At 53.0% G+C, this 19548-nt stretch overlaps 1 protein-coding gene across 1 annotated transcript in view; it reads left to right on the top strand.

Annotated features, from left to right (window-relative positions):
• Window positions 1-730: 730 nt before the first annotated feature.
• The window catches only part of SLC24A4 (solute carrier family 24 member 4), a gene marked incomplete at its 5' end in the record, with an annotated part of 163169 nt that continues 144351 nt past the window's right edge, over window positions 731-19548 (top strand). The window contains one exon of the mRNA XM_080809752.1: window positions 731-860. Coding sequence (XP_080665878.1) covers window positions 731-860 — 130 coding nt within the window. The remainder of the gene's footprint in view (window positions 861-19548) is intronic.

Below are 19548 nucleotides of genomic sequence, written 5' to 3'. Positions count from 1 at the left end.
AGGCGGGCGAGAGGGGAGGAAAAGGGAGGCGAGAGCAGCGGGCGGGAGGCGCCACGGCCTCGCAGACGCAGGCGCCGGCAGCCGGAGAGAAAGTTCCCGGGGAGAGCTCGCCCCCGGGAGGGCTGACGTCTAGGCCCTTCGCGCCGCGAGGGTCGCAGGTCCCGTGGGGGCCAGCCTGCCTTCTTCCCGCGCGCGCCGGGCCGCCCGGGCTTGGCTCGCCGGGAAGCAGGGGAGCGGTGCTGTTGGGCGGCCGCCGCCAAACTTGGAGGGGGAGAATGCTGCGAGTGGGAGCGGCGGCTCGGGGCGTGGGGGCGCACTGAGTGCTCCCCGCGGGCGCCCCCGGGCGCTGCTGCCGGGGCTGCAGACGGACGAGCGCGCAGAGGCTGAGCGGGCAGGTAGCGGCTCCGGCGCCGGGACTGCGCCAGCCCTCCGAGCCAGGGCCGCCAGCGCCACCGTGCCGGCGTTGTCTCCTCGCCCCGGAGCCATGGTGCGCGGAGCGCGCACGCCGCGCGCGGGACTCTGAGCTCCCGCTGCGCCGCACGCCCCCACGTCCCTTCCCGGGGCCTTTCCCTGCCGACCTTGCCCGCGGGCCATGAAGCTTTGGCCGGGAGCCTCTCGCCTCTGAGCGTCGCGTCGCCCGCTCCAGCCCCAGCGCCCCTCCGCCGCAGCTAGCACTCCGGCCGCCGAAGCTCCCCATCCTCTCCCAGGGACGGCGCCCAGGCGCTCCAGGATGGCCCTCCGCGGGTCGCTCCGGCCGCGCAAAGTTCGCAGGAGGCGAGAGATGCTGCCGCAGCAAGTTGGCTTCGTGTGCGCGGTGCTGGCCCTGGTGTGCTGTGCGTCCGGCCTCCTTGGCAGCTTGGGTAGGTGCCAGTGCGGGCCCGCCCCGGGAGTTGAGGGGCTTGGGCTGGGAAGCCGCCGGGTAGCTCCGAGATGTCTCCCCTTCCTTCCCCGTCAGGCTGGTCCCAAGGGTTCATCCAGCCAGGTCCCCTCCCCACCCGGCAGGTAGAGCGCACCCGGGAGGGACGACATCGACGCTTTGAGCTGTGGCGCTCGTTTCCCTGAGCTGCGCGCGGCCCCTGGGGGCTCGGGACGCGGCTGCAGGTCTGTGTTACCAAGATGAAAGCCTGAACATCGGGCCCCTCCGTGCCAGAGTTTTGTCCCCAGAGTGTGTGGGGGAACGGGCGGCGCAGAGGCGGGGTGCAGGTGTGAATTCTCGTAGTCTGGGTCGGATCGAACTGAGTGGTCCGCTTTCCAATTTTGTGGAACCGAGACTTGGTGCGCTGCGTTTCAAGAAAACCCAGATACCGAGGCTGGGAGCTGAGTCTCAGTCTTCCCCTCGCCCCTGCCAAAGGAGTGTCCTGGGTGTCCGGATGCATCCTTTCCAAACCCTAAAATCGCCCGGGGGGCAGTCCCCTCGGGAGGTTGCTGCCGGGTTTCAGCATCGCTGAACTCCTCTTAATCCCCAAGGTAGGAGAGCTCTGGTGTCTGGAACCACAATTCACACTCCTTCATCCGAGACCCAGGGATTTGGGAGTCCCTTAGGATATGCAGATTTGAGGTGGAGAGAGAAAGAAACTTAGGGGAAAAAATCTGTTTGGGGGTGGAGTGGGGGATGTGAGCCCATGTGGAATGTGCAGAAGACCTTCGCTTTGCTAACACTCCCAGTGTTAGCTGGACACTGTGGACCTTTTACTTCTTCACATTTAAAAAAATGAAAGAAATCCAGGCGACTTAGCAATCTGGACATGGAGATAAAGCAGGGGGTGACTTTCTGAGCAATTAGGGACAATCTGAAGATTTTTTTGTGGTGATAAAATCAGGTGGAACTTGATTCAACTCTTAAAAATAAAACTAACTGCATTTCAAGACCCTGACTTGTGATTTGAGGCTAGAAGTTCAAAGCATAGCTCTTTACAACAGAAACCCAGAAAGGTTATTTGAACATCTTAACCTGGAGCTTTGCAACTGGGCAAGCCAGGGTATTTTTTCCCCTCAGTTACACACCAGAAATAACAAAATACTTAGAGGCTCTTCAGTGTCAGCATTACAGAAGAGGTATTATTACCCAGCAGAAGCTGTGTGCACATCAAGAGGGGTAAATGAATACTGTGAAGCTCTTAAAGGGAGACTCATTCGTATTGGCTGGATCAGGAGTTATTAGGAGTTGAACTGTGTGAGGTCATTGGCATCCACATCTCTGCTCTCCCTCGTTCCTCTGTGGCCCTTGGACCAGCAGAATTAGCATCGCCTGGGAGCTTGTGAGGACCGAATCCCAGGCCCCAGCCCAGACCTACTGAAACAGAATCTGCATTTTGACAAGGTCCCCAGGTGATTTCTGTGCACATTCAAGGGTGAGAAGCTCTGGGCCCGACCATCAGCTTTCTCCAACTATTTGCTCAGCTGATAGCCATGTATATGTAGTGCCCCTGGGGGCAGGGACATAGGAGCATGTTTACTGGACAAGAACTTCATGGTGACCTATCTAAACCCTTGTTGCATCTGTGAGGGGCTGAGCGCACTTGGCCAAGGTCATGGGCTGATGCATCTGGGACTAGAAACAATGGACCAGATCGAGGAAACTGATCACTGTGTGTGAAGCAGGTGACACTATGCTTCCAATCGTTGCATTGCTCCCAACAGGTGGCTCTGAATAGTCACACAGGGCTGTTGCTGGGGTAGCCAGATACAGAAGTGTAAGGTCATTGGAAGAATGCAGGCACTGTATGGCCCTAATGGTATTTGTGACTTATTTCCCAATACAGGGCATAAAACAGCTTCTGCTAGCAAACGTGTTCTACCAGACACATGGAGAAGTAGAAGGCTGATGGCACCCGTGAATGGGACTCAGACAGCAAAGAATTGCACAGATCCTGGTAAGAAATCCATCCCTCCCACTCCTTGCCTTAAGGCATTTGGCCTGGAGATGCTGTGTCTGTGGACATTACAGCCAGAGCTGAGAAAGGTGGTTTGGTGAACCTGAGTGGGGAAGGATAGCTATAAGGCGTAGACAGGTAACTCACAGGCATTAATCAGTTGTGCTGCTAAGCAACTCAAGTACTTTCTTTACCCAGCAACGGAAAAGGTCACATTGGTGAGTTTTAAAATTTCATCTTTTTGTTCTCACAATGCTCCTAAAGGCTCTGTCTTTCCCCTGCTGTCTTGATTTTGCTTGCCTGGGTGTCTGTTTTCTTTCCCTTTTGGTCACGGTCTCCATCTGATGGAACTCGAGAGACAGCAAGCCCAGCTGCTCTTGCAGATGGCCCTTTGGGATGACCCACCCACCAGGGTCGAGACAGGCCTGGGCACCTGCAGGGGTAGGATGCTGGGGAGTGCGAGGGTCCTCTGTCTGCGATGGGAGTTCCCAGGGTGGATTCTGCTGGCCGTGGGAGGCGGCCTTGCTTTTCCCCTTCAGAATTCGCTAGAGGGTCGGAGGCTGTAGGGACCCAGAGATGACCTCTTATGTGTAGAAGATTCTCAGGAATGTGTCAGCAAGCGGCGAGGTCAATGGAAGCTGCCCAAGCCTTAGGGCAGTCCTAGGCTGGAGCTCTGACCCCAGCACCTGGAGGTCTTTGTGGGAAGGATCCAGTGGGAGGAAGCATTCAGAAGCCCCCGAGAACTTTGAGGTCTTACCGTAGATGGGTACCACTTGGCTCTTCCACTGCATTGCCTAGCAAGTCACAGCATCTTTCTGGGTCTGTTTTCCCACCTGTGGAATGGGCAGAATAGTACTTCCTCTTCTGGGGTTTTTGGGGGAAGTCTGCTAAGGCCCTGTATGGGGCTGGGTGTGAATGGGTTTGGAAACCCCAGTTTCGATGGCTGCCTTCACTTGTGTTCATAGGCAGGTCTTCTCGGCATTCTGCAGGTCAGGAGACCTCCAGGGGAAGACATGAGCTGCTCAAAGTCATTGTCTTGTAAGTGGTGAAGCACTGGAACCGAAGTCTGTGTGATTAAAACATTTGGTTGATTCTATGGGCGTAAGGAGGACAGGGCTCTCCCTCAAAGCTTGTCTACCACACCATCAACTCCCCCTGCCCTCAGGATGCCTTCTGAGAAGGTCTTGTGGGACACGGAGGGTAGGTGAATCCAGGCTGGCAGAGAAGCTGCCGGATTCCCTTTGAACTTGGACCACCTCTTCCTGAGAGACTCCTGGTGAGTGACCTGACAAGCAGTGCGCTCACCCCGTCCTTTGACCTCCCTCAGACACCTTTTGTTACCGGAAGTGGTGGAGGCATGGCTGGACTGACAGGAGACCTGTGCAAGGCCGGAGGCTGACATTGGGGTCCACATCCTCCAGGGACCCCAGATGTGAGGATCAGCACCATCTGGAGTGGGGGGTCTGGGGACGCTTTGCTACGCTGGGTCAAGAATCTGGGGTAGTGTAGCTTTGGTTTCTGGCTCACTGGTGCCCTCACCTTGGGCAGGCCCTGCCCTCCTCCTCTAACTTCTCTCACCTGTAGTCTGGCTGCATTGGCTTAGGGCCCTGTTTCTTGGGATAAATTCTTGTGTGCTCCTCGTTGCCCCATATCGTCAGTGCATTTTCTCATCAAAAATTATCCCACTGACTGTGGAGCAGTCAGTCCTATTGGGCAGGAGGACTGGGCCTTGTCCCCTTACAGAGAGGGAAACAGAGGGAAATTCGCACTATCTTTAGCAATAGCGAACACTTAAATTATGTTTGTTTTTTTTTAAAGATTATTCATTAGAGAGCATGCGTGAGAAAGCATAATTAGGGGGAGGGGAGTGGGAGACGGAGAAGCAGACTCCCCACTGAGCAGGGAACCAGATGAAAGGGCTCCATCCCAGGTCCTTGAGGTCATGACCTGAGCTGAAGGCAGGCCCATCACCGACTGAGCCCCCCGGGTGCCCCTGGGTTAGGGTTTCTGTTAACTGTTTCTGGGATAGGGCCCTGCCTATAGAAGGAACTCCCTAAAGTTGGGTCGAATGATGAAATGAAAGTACATTTTGAATATGAAGCACTTTTATCCTTTCACTGTTTTTGCAAAGATGAGGCATGCAGGGCTCAGAAGTTCAGTGACTCCCCAGGACCTCTTGGCGGTCAGGTTCATCCCTGGTTCACCTGGGTCCAGCTCCCACAGCCTCCCCACTCTGTTGCACCTGCCCTAGCCTGCCTTCCCGCCTAGGCGGGACTAAGACCCAACTCCCTTCCAACCACCTGGTCCCTGGGCCCCCTTTCCAGTTTACAAGCACGTACACAGTGCACACTTGCTGTTGTGCCTCCTGCCCTGTGGTGGGCACGTGGTGGCAGCAGCGGGTAAGGGGGGGGAAATATAAACCAGCATGAGAGACGGCCCTTGTCATCAAGTAGCTTACAGTTGCGGAGAAGACTGGCTCCTAATGCAGGGAAAACTCGATGAGGAAGGAGGATGGCAGAGGTCTTGTAGTCAACAGCCCTCTGGGGGCCACCTCAGGGGCTCAGAGGAGGGTGACTGGGTCTAATGCCCTGTGTGGGGTCTTGGGGTTTAGGAGAGGCAGGCCTCAATGGCAAAGATGGAAAACTTCTCCAGAGTGGTTATAGTGAAAAGGGGAAATTTATGGGGTTAGTCACTGAACACGTGAGATCAAAGTTAAGTGTCATGACTCAGTTTCCCTCTGTCTCTGGACTCCAAAGTCCCCCAGTGTGAGAAGGTTACCACACTCTCCGAAGCTCCAGCTTTCTGGCCTCCCAGACCTCAGAATGTGTGCCAATGGCTGAGAAGCTTTTGGGGGAGTTCCGAAGTCCTGTTGGCTTGGGGCCCATGCCCGCCCCCTCTCAGCTACTTGCTGGTGCCGGGGGAGGGCTGGGTGTGGGCCGGCTGAGACCTGAGTCTCAGGTTCTACCTCTGGAAGGCGCCGGCACTTGATTCGTTCTCACTGTTCACCTAGAGAGTCCCGTCCTAGGGCTGCTGCTTCAGTAAATGTGGATCAGAGCTTCCTCCCACTTAGAGTTTCAGGGTGGGACCGAGGGTGACCCCCACTGGCTGTCCTCTTCTCTACAAGGGTCAAGGAGTTGCCCATGAAGAACCATAGGGGGGTTCTTATGTCCTCTCAGGGTTCTGCTCTGTGTCCGTCCCACCTGAGGTCTAGTAGATGAGGTCTTCAAGGGACGTGAGAAGACGGAGCTTTAAGAATTTCCTGGGGTTCTCCCTCTCACCTTCTCCTCGCTCATGATCTCTCTCACTGTCTCTCTCTCAAATAAATAAATAAAATCTTAAAAAAATTTTCCTGGGGTGTCAGAGCACTGTGGCCTACAGTGCCCCCATCCCCTGCCGCAGTCAGCATTCAAGTCCATCCATGTTTTTATAAGAATGTCTGGGGTGGAGACTGTGTCTTCTTTTCTGTAGCCTCTGAGTGTTCCTCCTCTCCTGTGAGAGGAATGGCTTCTCCTGTGGAAACCTGCAGGACACCTTGCGCTCGTCATCCCGGAAGGCTCAGTGTGGAAAATGGGCTCTCCGCTCCGCCTGGGGGCCCTTCCCCAGGTCTTGCTGGTTGGTGTTCCCATCCCGTGATCTGTGTTGTAGCTTAAGTGCCTCCCCCTCGTCCTCTGTGTTTATGGCCTGTATCACCATCTAAAGTCACTCGCTTGTCATCCGTTCCCCTTGAGGGCTCCCTCACTCACTGCCCTATGCCCAGAAGAGTAATTCCCTAACCCTGCCCATAGCTTTCAGTCAGGGAAGAGCTTCTGAAATGCCCAGGCCCCAGCCCTGGAGTGGCTGATGTCACTGGTCTGGGCTGGGGCCCAGGAATCTGTACTTCTTAAGAGCTCCCAGGTGAGTCCCAGATGAAGCCGGGGTGACACTCACTGGGCAAGAGTCCTGCTGTCCGGGGTGGCTGGCGTCACCTGGCAGCTTGCTAGGAACGCAGAGTGTCAGGCCCACCCCAGGCCTTCTGCCTCAGAATCACCCTAAAGAGATCCCGGGGTGATACACGTGCAACCACACGCAGAGAAGCACTGGGCTGGCAGGCTGCCTGACCCTTCGGAGGACCCCGGTACGGATCTTGGTGTCAAACAAAGGCTAAGACTTGGTGTGACACAGAGATTTTCTTGAAAACCAGTTTGGGTCATTTTTGAATGTAGAGAAACTCCTTAAAAAAAATCTCCGTTTTTGACTACTGAGGTCTGAGGGAAAGTCATTAATTTATCTTCCCCTCCCAGACATCTAGGTCTCTAGGATTTAGGTTTTTATTTCATGGTTTGTGAAGAACAAGCACTACAAGGCAGAAGTGGGTCCCTCCACGTGAAGTGCATGAAACAGTGAGAGGCAGCGACCTTGAGTCTTCGGGATCTGTCTCCTCTCAGGCCGCCGTAACAAAATACTGGTGACGGCGTGTCTTAAATGACAGACCCATATTTCTCACAGTTCTGGAGGCTGGGGGACCCGGGGGGTGGTTCCTGGTTTGCAGATGGCCCCCCGCCTCATTGTGTGCTCACCGGGTAGAGAGAGCAAGAGACTCTGAGCTCTGGTCTCTCTTCCCCTTCTCACGAGGGCACGATTCCCATCATGGGGACACCCACCCTCATGACCCCTTCCAAACCTAATTACCTCTCCAAGGCCGCACCTCCAGGTCCCACCACCTTAGGAGGGGAGGGCTTCCACACAGGAATTTGGGGGAGACACAAACCTTCAGGAACCAAAGAGTTTCTGTGTACCTCTGATGGTGGCCCCTAGGATGTAGGGAGGCCACCGGGGGAGGAAGAGGGGATTTTGCAGGTGACAAACCGCTGGAGGCTCTGAAAAATGCAGATGCTGGGGCCCAGCTCCAAGCTGTGAGATCAGAGCTGGTGGTGAGCACGTTATGGGGCCAACTTTGGGGGCTTCTGGGAACCGAGCTGTTTCCCTGCCCCTCCCACCTCAAGTTCTTCCAAGATGTGCTTGTCATTGACACGTCCCACAGGGCATTCTCTGATCACCCAACCCACAGCAGCCTTCCAGTCCCTGGTTCTCTCCTTCTAGCTCTTGGCAGGCACAGTTGTGCATGTTCTAGTGTTGGTTTGCGTCCCGACTAGAAGGTAAAAGGTGAGCCGTGTTTGCTTCTTAAACCAGTGTCTGCTTCACTTTCTCCTTCTGGGGTAGTGAAGGGGGCGATGATTGCCTGAACCTCAGAGGGTTGTTAGAAATAAATGAGTCAATACCCGTGAAGCCCTTACACACATGCTCAGACGTGAGCTTTTGTTTTCATTTTTTTTTTTTCTTATCTGCTTACCCCAGACATGATACAAGGCCTATGAATTGTAGGTGCTGGAAAACTATTTGTTACTTGAATTTTATGAGGACAAGGTAAGAAGTAAGCATCTTGCCAAACGTGGTTTTCTCTCTCTCTCCTGGAAACAAATTTTTTGTTTTTTAATATTTTGAGGATTTGGGATGTTGGAGGATGGCCCACCTTGCAGAACATGTCGCTACATGGAAAAACTGTTAGTTGTTTTTTTTTTTTTTTTTTCCTCTAGACAATGAGGCATTACTTTACAGGTTGGCTGTGAAGCCGGGGTGGATACGCCTCCCCCTTCTCATACTGCCTTTCCCCCCACTGAATCAGTGGTCTGTCCTCCATGACGCCACATCTCTTCATTTGGGTTCCCAACCTCCTGTGCTCATGTTTGAAAAAAGAGAGGGGAGCTTGACCCCCTCCCCCCCCCATCGATGTTGGAGGGATTTGCTTTGTCACGTTTGGTTTTCTGCTTTTCACATATGCCTTTGGAAATGCCTGCTGGCCGTGTGTCTGCCTTTGCCCAGGCGGCTTAAACAGCAGAAATGTCGCTGCTCACGGTTCCAGAGGCTAGAAGTCTAAGGTCACGGTCCCTGCCTGATGAGGTTCTGATGGGCACTCTTACTGGCCTGGGGTCTCTGCCCTCGTTTTGCTGTGTCCTCCCGTGGCCAGGAGGGAGAGCTAGTGAGAGCTCTCTGGGGTCCCTTCCTGTAAGGCCTCTGATCCCATCAGACCAGAGCCCCATCTTCATGCCCTGGTCTAGCCCAGATGCCCTCCCAAAGACTTCATCTTCAAATAGCATTTCTGTGGGGCTTAGGGCTTCAGCATAGGCATTCAGGGAGTCCACAGAAGGAAGGCTGGGAAGAGAGGGCTGCGGGGAGAGCGGGCGCTTGAGAGTGATCTGCAGATGGAGGTGGTTCCTAGACTTTCAGGAGAGCAGAGGAGTGGATGTGGGCGCTAGACGGAGCCTCTTCTGTGGTCAGGCTGGCTCTGATCTACCGTCACCTTTTGTTCTGCACCAAGGCTGATGCGTGGCCACAGTGGGAGGAGGGGGTGAGGTGGAGGCAGTGGGGCGGGCCGTCACACAGGAGTTGGCGGGGAGGCTGGGTCGAGAGGAAATGAGGTTACTGAGCAGGTGGGTGCCTCAGTGGGTCTCTGCAGGTGCCCCTGTGTGGGGAGCAGAGGTGCAGAAAACATGAGAAAGCAGGGGTAGGAGGAGCGGACCTAGAGCTGCGAAAAGTACATCAGGATGTGGGTGTGGAGGGGCGGTGCTCCCAGGGACACCATGCAGTGTCTGGATTCCGAATGGGTGTCTGTTTGCTGCTTCAGCAGGCTCAGCCTCAGGAGATAAGTGGCACATTGGAAGTTTTCAAGTTGTTATGTAAAAGCAAACACCGACTGGGAGAAGCGAGAATTGAACTCGCTACTGTGGGCAGCCAGCTCACTGTCTAGTTACGGTCTAGGAGTGTGTGTGTTGGGGGGGACAGTGCGTGGGAAGAGGAGTTTCAGCCCGAGGAATGTGTTTTCTGGGTGGGGCAACCTCCAGAAAGCCAGGTGGCTTCTTGGGGAAAGTGCCACCAACCACCTTGGGACAGTGATAGATAGACTTGCCTGAGCCCCCGGCCGGATCCCAGAGGGAGGCCAAGGAAGATGGCAGCCTGTCATCTGTGGGATCGCTCTTTGCTTTTGGGTGGCTTTGCGGGGGTGAGGGGCAGGGATGTTCTACGGGGGATCGCGTAGCTTAGTGACCAAAGGTCTGGGTTCTAGTATTGGCTCTACCTGCAGCAGCCAGCAAGGGCGCCTCTCCCAGCAAGCACCAGCCCTTTCTTGGAGAAGAGAGTTGGACGTGATGAAGGCAGGTGTGTGGGTGTGAGTCCCAGCTCACCCTGCCGGCCGGCTCTGTGACCTGTTACATAAGCTCTCTAAGCTGCAGGGTTTCTCTTTTGCAAATCGAGGATAGCAGCAGTCCTTACCTGCCTCACTGGGCTGCTGCAGGACTGAAACCACATGATGTGTGGGGGTATTGAGTATGTGAGGTATACCTAGTACAGGAGCACTGGCGTCGTCGCCATGGCTACCCCAAGCATACCCCATACTGGGTGCTGTGCTAAGTGCTTTCCCTGCTCCTCGTAACAGCCCTTTAAGTGTGTGCTCTTAGTATCCTCATTTGGCAGATGAGGACAGGAGACCCAGAGAGATTAAGTAATAGCCCAAGGTCACCTGGGCAGCAAGAAGAAAGGCCAGGTGTGTGTGTGTGTGTGTGTGTGTGTGTGTGTGTGTGTGTGTACACATTTAATTATCAGACTACATTTTGGAGCAGTGTTAGGTTTACAGAAAAATTGAGTGGAAAATAGAGTTCCTACATGAATCCCTCCCGCCCCAGCTTCCCCTATCTTACGTTAACATGGTACAATTGTTGCAATTGATGAGCCAGTATTGATATTATTATTAATTAACATCCATAGTTTACATCAGAACTCGCTTTGTTTGTACTCTGAATGAGTTTTGATAAATGTACAATGACCTGTGTCTACCATTACAGTATCCTACAGAATGGTTTCACTGCCCTAAATGTTCCCTGTGGAGCCTTTGAAATTGAATGGCCTGAATTATGAGCCTATAATTATCAGTGGATGGGTGGAAAGAGACAACTTGGAGATGAGGCCTCCCATCGTAACTTCTAGTCTCTGTCTGGGCACTCTACCATCTGGGTACCCCTCTGAGAAATGGGAACGCCTGTTCATTGCAATAGCAAGCATTGGGGTGGGCCCTGCTTCTTGGTCTGATTCTAATACTGATTTGTTTGCAATCAAAGCTCCCCCCGGCCTTTTTTTGAGAAATAATTGATGTATATCACTGTAAAAGTTTAAGGCTTCCGCGTGATGGTCTGATTTGCATATGTTGTGAAATGATTACCGTAGTACGTTCAGCTAACACCCATCTTCTACAGATAAATGAAAATTTTTTTGTCCTCGGGATGAGCGCACGTAGGAATGACTCTCTTTCCCAGCCTTCTTGTAGGTCATGCAGTGGCGTTTGCTATCGTCCTCTTGTTGTACGCTCCATCTCTAGGACTCAGTTCTCTTATAACTGGAAGTTCACACTTTTTGACCACCTGTCTCTGCTATCTGCAGCCCCCACCCTCCACTTCTGGTAACCACAAGTCTGGTCTCTTTTTCTGTGAGTTGGGTTGTCTCCTCCCCCCACCTCTAAGTGGGATCATATGATATTTGAATATTCAACTTATTTCATTTAGCACCATGCCTTCAAAATCCGTCCACTTTATCTCAAGTGGTAGGATTGCCTCCTTTTTTGTGGCCGAATTATTTTCTGCTGGATATATTCCACATATATACCTATATATGCAACTCTTTATCCATCCAGCGATGGATGGATGCCTAGGTTGTTTCCATGTCTAGGCTATCGTGAATAGGCTGCCATGAACATGGGGGCACAGATACCTTTTCGAGTTAATGTTTTCATTTCCTGTGGATCTATTCCCAGAAGTAGGACTGCTGGATCACATGGGAGTACCGTGTTTAATTTTCTGAGGATTCTCTGTACTGTTTTCCACAGTGGCTGTACCAGTTTGCCTTCTCACCAACAGTGCCCTGGGTCCCCTTTCTCCACATCATCGCAGACATCTGTTACGTCTTGTCTTTTGGCCACTAGCCATTCTAACAGGTGTGGAATGGTCTCTCACTGTGGTTTTAATTTGTGTTTCCCCAATGACTAGTGATGCTGAGCGTCTTGTCATATACTTGCTGGGCTTTCGTTTACCTTCCTTGTAGAAACGTCATGTCTATTCAGGTCCTTTGTCCATTTTTTTCATTGGATTATTTTTTTTACTGTTGAGTTGTCTGAGTTCTTTATGTATTTTTTTTCTTTATGTATTTTTTAAGTGTATTTTGGATAGTAAACCCTTATTAGCGGTATAGTTTGCCAATATTTTTTTTTTCCGTTCTGTAGGTTGTCTTTTGACTTTGTTGATCATTTCTTTGGCTGTGCCAAAGCTGTTTTAGTTTGCTGTAGTCCCTCTCCTTTGTTTGCTTTTGTTGCTTGTGCGTTAGGTGTCCTATCCAAAAATATCATTGCTAAGACCCATGTCTAGGAGCTTTACTCCTGCATTTTCTTGGAACTTCATGGTTTCGGGTCGTACCTTTTAATTTTTAATCCATTTTGAGTTAATTTTTGTGAGTGGTGTAAGATTCAGATCCAGTTTTATCTGTTTACATATGAATATCCAATTATTCCCACACTTACTGAAGTGCTTTTTTTTTTTTTAAGATACTCTTTTCCCCATCGAGTATTTTTTTTGTCACAAAAATATTTTATTTATGTATTAGAGCTCTGAGAGAGAGAGCGTGAGAGAGAGAGAGTAGGGGGAGAGGGAGAAGCAGATTCCCTGCTGAGCAGGAAACCTGACCACGTGGGACCTGATCCTAGGACCCTGAGATTATGACCTGAGCCAAAGGTAGATGTTTAACCAACTGAGACACCCAGGCGTCCCCCGCCCCCGCCATCGAGTATTCTTGGCTCCCTTGTCAAGGACCATTTGACTGTCTAGTGTGATTTACTTCTGCACTCTCGGTTCTCTTCTATTGGTCTATTTGTCTGTTTCTACGCCCAGACCATACTGTTTTGATGACTACGGCTTTAGAGTTTAGCTTGAAATCGGAAAATATGTTGCCTCCTGCTTTATTCTTCTTTCTCAGGAATACTTTGGCTATTAAAAGTCCCCCCCCCCCACTTATCCAAACTATTGGGGCCATCTGCTAGCAATCTCTCCTCCCTACTGGGCCATCTGCTACCCCTGACTTCCAGATTCTCCGCTCTTGACGCCACGCAGGCCTCCCGCAATCCAGAGTGCGCCCACTCGGCTTCCTCTTGAACTCTGAGAAACATTCCTCCCCGACCTAAAAATGGAAATCATTAAGCATTGCCATGTGTTGCCTTGGGTGGAAGAGAGACGGTCCTTCCACTCAACAGAAAAGGTTTAAAAACTTTTTTTTTAATTAAACATTGTCCATGGTTGAAGAGGACGTTGGAGCATAGCATTTTACTGAAAAAAAAAAAAGAGAGAGAGAGAGAGAGAGAGAGAGAATGTGCTGGAAGAATTTACCAAAGTTTCTCCTGAAAGGACAATGGATGTGCCCCTTGGGAGAGGAACAGGAGTCCCTGTGTGGCTGAGAAGTGAAGGTGCTCCCTGCTCGGGGGGTCTTCCCCACCTGCACAGGGCAGCACAGCCATTCTGTCTGTGGGCTGCCGTGTCCTTTGCTGGTGCAGCAGCACAATGCAGGGGCTCCAGCCCTGGGTCTCCTGGTAATCGCCTGAGGAATCCAGGCAACATGCCTTTCTGAGTGTCTACACTCTCTGTACCCCGCTGGGCTCTGGAGCTGGGAGGGCCCCAGGGCCCTGTTGTCAGGGAGTGTGCAGCAGAATGAGGGGGGGGGGGTCAGGCTGGGGGGCTCAGATAACACAGAGCCACCTGCAGCAGTTAGGGGAGGCAGGGCGGTAGGGAAGCGGGGAAAGAGTGCCCTGGTTCAGGGGCAGGGCGTCCTCCCGGGAGATGACCTCTGATCCCAGCCTTGAAGGGGAGGAGGCGGCAGTGGAAGGACATTCTAAGCAGAAGGCAGGGTGTATTTGAAAAATGCTGCCTGGGAGATGGCCGCATCCTGTCTGTACCCGGAGCCGTGCTTGCTAGCAACGGCGGTGTCTTGCTCACTGGCTATCCGAGGGGAGAGCGAGAAGGAACACCTCCTAAGATCACCATGCAGAATAGTAAGTAATTAGGCTTTGGGGATTTAGCAGGAGTCGGTGCTCAGGCAGAGCTAGGGCTGAATCAGATTACTTTTTTTTTTTTTTTTAAGTGGAAGGAGGGGGGCTGGGAAATGTACTGGGGCCCCTGGTGAAGTTGGCAGACTGGTTCACAGTGGCCCCGCTGAGCCGCAGATAGGACAGTCACCCAGTTCCCAGGTGGCGCCAGGCTCTGTGATGGCTCAGGACAGATGGCAGTCCTACTAATGGAGATATCTGTTGGTCGTTCCCCACTAGCCTGTGAGCTGCTGGAGAGCAGGGCTGTGTCCCTGGCATTGTTGGCTCTTGGGATGAGACCGGAGTTTGGTGTCCATTCAGCTTGCAGGAAATGGTGTCTAGAGGGACAGACCACCTCCATCTACCTGTCAGGGAGCTGTGCCCAACAAATGTGGCTTCTGTCTCCCTGGCTGTCCCTTCTAGTCCAATGTCTTGGGACAGATCAGAACATGCAGCCAAGAGGGTTTTAGGGATAAGAATGCAGACTCTGGAGCCAAACTGCCTGGTTTCCAGTCTTGCGTGTGTCCTTCCTAGTTAGGTGACCTTGAACTAGTGACTTTGCCTTCGTGTTCTAACTTCAGGGAAGCAGCAGGCTTTGTTTTGTCCACGGATGTAGCCCACGCTGTAGAACAGTGCCGTGTGTGTGTGTGTGTGTGTGTGTGTGTGTGTGTTTGTGCGTGTGCGTGAGACCATATAGTGCCCTAAATGTGTTGTTAGTCTACGTAAACTGCCCACTAGAGTGCCTGGCACAGAGCAAGTGCTATCCTAAGTTTTGCTGTTGAAATTATCTCTGAAAAATAACTTGCACTGAACTATAGCTTTACAGGATACGTTTTTAGAACCGACCTCTGACGACGGAGTGAGGGTGAATTTTGTAAATGCAGTACTTGCTTTATTTCTTTTTTTTTATTATTAAAGATTTTATTGTCAGAGAGAGAGAGAGAACACAAGCAGGGGGAGTGGCAGGCAGAGCGAGAAGCAGTCTCCCCACCGAGCAGGGAGCCCAGTGCGGTACTTGATCCTGGGACCCTGGGATCATGACCTGAGCCGAAGGCAGATGCTTCACCAACTGAGCCACCCAGGCACCCCAGCATTTTATTTCAAGTTCAAGTTAAAAATGGGCATCTGGGCTTATGTTTGCTAGTTGTTAATTCTTTGAAGACAAGAAGTGACTGACTTTTTCACAGCTGATGCTGAGAGACTGCCCAGCCCATGCATGGCCACGACGGGCCTCCCCAAGTGTATTCTAAATCTGGTCCACACCGTTGGTGATGGGGGATGTGATAGATGAGGCATTTGGAGACCAGTTTGTGTTCCCGCCCTGCTCCAACCTGTGCATGTTTTGCATAAGCCACTTTGCTGCAGTGTCCTGCCTGTGAGATGGGCAGAAGGGTGATGCTCTTGATTACTTGAGCTTTTTAGGATTCAGCGCAAAGTGCTGTGCAAGTATCATTACCACCATTGGCACAACTGGTGGGTGCTTGACCGTTTGAAGAATGTTCCTTCCTTGTGGAATGGAGAAAATCACTTATTCAGGGTTTTTCAGTGTGGATCTGTAAAACCACACATAGGATTTGGCGAAAGCGTTGGTTGGTCTTGGGTATGGTGAAGGGCCTGTTGGGGGAGGGTCTGGTCGGAATGGGAAGGTAGAGGTTGTTTTGATCCTTCCCACACGTGGCAGCTTGTAGGACGCCACTGTCGCTTTCTCTCTTTTTACACTAGAAATGTCTCACTGGATCCTATTATACACGCCAACTTCAGGGGCCACCTTCTTAGCTGGGTCGACCTCACGCCAGCCAGGCCAGCTCTTTCCCTAAGGCATGTTAAAATAATCACGCGTATGGAAAAATGGAGAGGTCTCCTGAGGGCGCTTGCTTGGAGCTCAGGTAGGAAGTCATCCTTGGCTTTGATACCCGGTGGCTGAGTGAGTGCTGACCGAGCGTCCCTGTGCTCTGGGCCCATGGGGATAAAACCCGACCTAGATATGGAGTCTGCCTCCAGGGAGCTTCCATTCTGGTTGAGAGGATCAAAATTGGGAACGCTAACCCAGAATACGAGGAGGAAGGTTAAGTGCTTGTATCCCTAAGATCAGAGGAGGGACATTAAGTCCTGAGCGCCAGAATCAAGAACCACCACATCAAGGGGTCACTGAAGATGGGCAAGTTGGCTTTTGAAGGATAATCATAGCCTTGACACGTGGGTAGCACTGGTTTCCGTGCCTTCTGCGCACCCCCTTGCTGGCCCTTGTAACAGGCTCGGGAGGGTAGGTACCCGTTTTATAAAAGATGTAAATAGCAGGGATTTGAACTTGGGCAGCCTGGTCCCAGAGCCTGTGCTCTTTGGGGGAAGAAAATGAAGGGTCAAGTAGGTGCCAGGTAAGCTTGGGCACAAGGCGTGTGGGCAACTATGGGAGGCAAGTCCTCCTGTAGTGAGCGCGTGTGGGACCACGAGCCTTAACCATTGGAAGGCCCTTCCTTGTGCTCCTGGAAGCAGTGGGGCTGGTGTTTCTGAGCAGCTCTGTGTTCTAGGAAGATTATTCTGATGGCAACGGGGGGGGGGGCACATAGCTTCAACGAGCTACATGTGAACGTTGTTGGCTTATGCTCGATAAGCTTTTGGGGGCCCCCCAAAAGTGAAGACCGAGAGAACCATTGGAGGTATTGCTCCAATATTTAGGCAAGATGTAGGCAAAACTAATAGTCTTCTGGGGAAGGTTGAGGACTAGGCTAGGAGGCAGAGTCTACAGATCTCAGCAGCTGTTGGCTTTGCAAGCTGGAAAGTGGGAGTCAGCGCTGCTCCCGGGTGCAGATGGACGGTCCCCAGTACAGGGGTGAAGATGGGGGGATGGGAAGCACTCCTTCCTTCTTTAGATTTGGACCCCTCTCTGGAGACCCTCGTCCAGGAAGAGTCTTGTACCAAGCACAATGACTGGTTTGTGTCCTGTATTTCATCATTCCCAAGTACACCTAGGACACTCCTGGGACATCTGTGCATGGAGCGCTGCTTGGATGTTGGCACTGAGGAGAGTGCTCCTGTCCTTGGTGAGCCCCCATGTTGGGAGGAGAAGGTGGACTTGTAATCGCCACATGTGACCTGGAGTGACCCCCTGGAATGCCCTGCGTGGCTGGAAGGCCTCCCGAAGCCTGAAGTGTTTGAGCCGGGCTTTGAAGCAAGTTGGTATTTGCTAGAAAGATGGGAGCATGCGATGCTCCTGGTGGTGGATATGGTGACTGCAGAAATAGGGTGGTAGGACAGAGCCTGGCCAGAGCAGAGACAAGGTGGACATTTTCAGCTGGCCTTAGGTTTGGGTCCTTGAGGGGACATGGTGGGCCCTGAGGCATCATCGTGCCAAGGCCGAGGGCCATGGCTCTGGTGTCTGGATCCCCTCTGGCTCACATAGGGTTTGAGGAGTAGGAAGGCTGTACTCTTCCCTCTCTAGTAGCTGCTCACTCTTCTTTCCACCCGGGCTCGAGGACACTGGGCACCTGCTGGGCCGGGTCCTGAAGTGACGCAAAGCTGTGGGTAATGTCCTCAGGGGGCAGGGCTGAGAGGAACACAGGCTGCTCGAGCCCTCACGCTCCTTCTACACATCACCTCGAGTGTTGGGACACCCGGTGTATGACCCTCTATGTCAGTGTGGCTTCATCCCAGTAGGACTTCATGGTGGGCTTTTGCTATAAGCAAACAAAACCGCAGGCAAGAGTTTGTCAAATGCAGAGCGTGGTCCCTGCCTATGAAAGGGAAGGCTCTGGGGTCCTCTCTCTTGGGGACAACTGCCACTCAGGGCCTCATCTTGGTTTCCTTTCCTGTCTCCAACCCTCTGATGAGCGGGATGGGGGTGCTGCGGGCTCCAGCTGAAAGGATTCCTGTCACCACGTGGGCACCTGGCCGAGTGGAGGCAGCCCAGCCTCCTGGTGCGTCCTGGTGGCCTTTGTGCGTCACCTTATTTGGAGGTGAACACCAGGGCCCAGGGACCACTAAGGTGCATGTGGTGTGCCTGGTTCGGAGGGAGCCTCCCTGTGGTGACTGATGAGGGTGTGGACAGGGCGCTGGGACCTGCAGGGCAGGAAGGGTGGAAAGAGCCAGAGTTCCGCCCCGCCGAGGGGCAATCTGCAGAAACCCGGTACCCGAAAGGGGGGGAAGTGCCTCCAGAGGCGTGCAGGAGTGTTGATCAAGGCAGTTAATGGAGTAGATAGAATGATTTACAAGTGAAGATTAGGGAAGCTAAGTGGCTCTGGCCAATTAGCTAAGCCTCAGCGAAAGAGCGCTGTGGGAAGGGGCTCCGCCATGGTTTTGCCGTGATTCACCGGGTGGCCGGGTGGCGGGGGCTACACCTAGGGAATCCGCAGACCAGGGAGGGGAGGACAGAGGCAGCTCGCTGCCCCTAAGTGCCTCTTAAAGGAAAATTAGCTCCTCCGACAGCCTCCCCAAGAAGATGCCGATGTGGGGGGGGGGGACTCCCATTGGGCAGGAGGCTGGAGAGAGAGACACCCCGTGCAGGGGGCAGGGGGCCCCGGCTGTGCCTTTGCGTCTTTCCTCTTTCGTTTCTGGATAATTCTTTCTGTGGGCTGTGGAGAGGGCAAGCCCTTGAAAGAAGTGCTTTGAAATCGTTTAAACCAGGCTTGTTTTTCCTGAGCTGGCAAAAATCCCACTGTAGTGTGGTGTGACTAAGTGACTTGTGGGCTTTGGGTGACCCAAATGCATGAGCAGGAAGAAAGAGGGGGAAGGGGCGCAGACCACGTGCCCTGGGAGGGTGTTGCCTCTGCTTCCGCAGCAACACTCCCCCCACCCCCCCCCACCCCCGCCCCCTTGGCTCCAAGCTCACAATGAATGCTTAGAATCACACAATCCAGTCGGAAAGGACTCCAGAGGAAGGGGAAGGCAGCAGGTTTTGAGCTCCGGCTCCTGCTCCTGCGTCTCCCTTGTGCCGGGGAGCACCTGGGGGCCGAGTTAGCATGCTGTTGGAGTCCGGAGACTGTGCATTTCTGACAAGCTCTGGGAGGGGGATGTCAGTGCTGCTTCTCCGGAGACCACTCTCGGAGAAGCGAAAGCCTGGAGTCTGCCCCACCTGGCTTTGGGTTCCAGCCCTGCCAATGAGCTGTGTGGTCTTGGGCAGGTTGCTTGGCCTTTCTGAGCCTCTGCTTTCCCCATCAGTGAAATGGGGGTCCAAGTCCTTACAGGGCAGGAGTCTTGGCAGAAATAAGAGACTGTGCCTGTCAGCCGCTTTGCTTGGTGTCACTACGGCCAAAGCCTGGTGATGGAAGGCTCGTGCTCAGAGCTTGGCCTGGCATTCCCCATGCTGCTTCGAGGGTCCCTGGTCTACAGCTGGTCTGCCCCCTCTCTCCATCTCCTGCTCAAGAAAACTTCCATGATCAAAGAAGTCTGGGGAAGACTTATAAAGTCGGCCTCGGTGAGGGTGGACTGGGCTGTGGTAGCACGTTCAAGATTCCGGAATATTCTGTAGTAAGGAACCACTTATGCTTACAAGCATTCTATTGCAGTAAAATGCACAGAACGTAAGTTACAATT

Source organism: Martes martes, assembly GCF_963455335.1.
Source record: "Martes martes genome assembly, chromosome: 7".
NCBI classification, from domain to species: Eukaryota; Metazoa; Chordata; class Mammalia; order Carnivora; family Mustelidae; genus Martes; species Martes martes.
The sequence above is the reverse complement of the archived record's forward strand: the minus strand, read 5'-3'. Positions and strand labels throughout refer to the sequence as shown.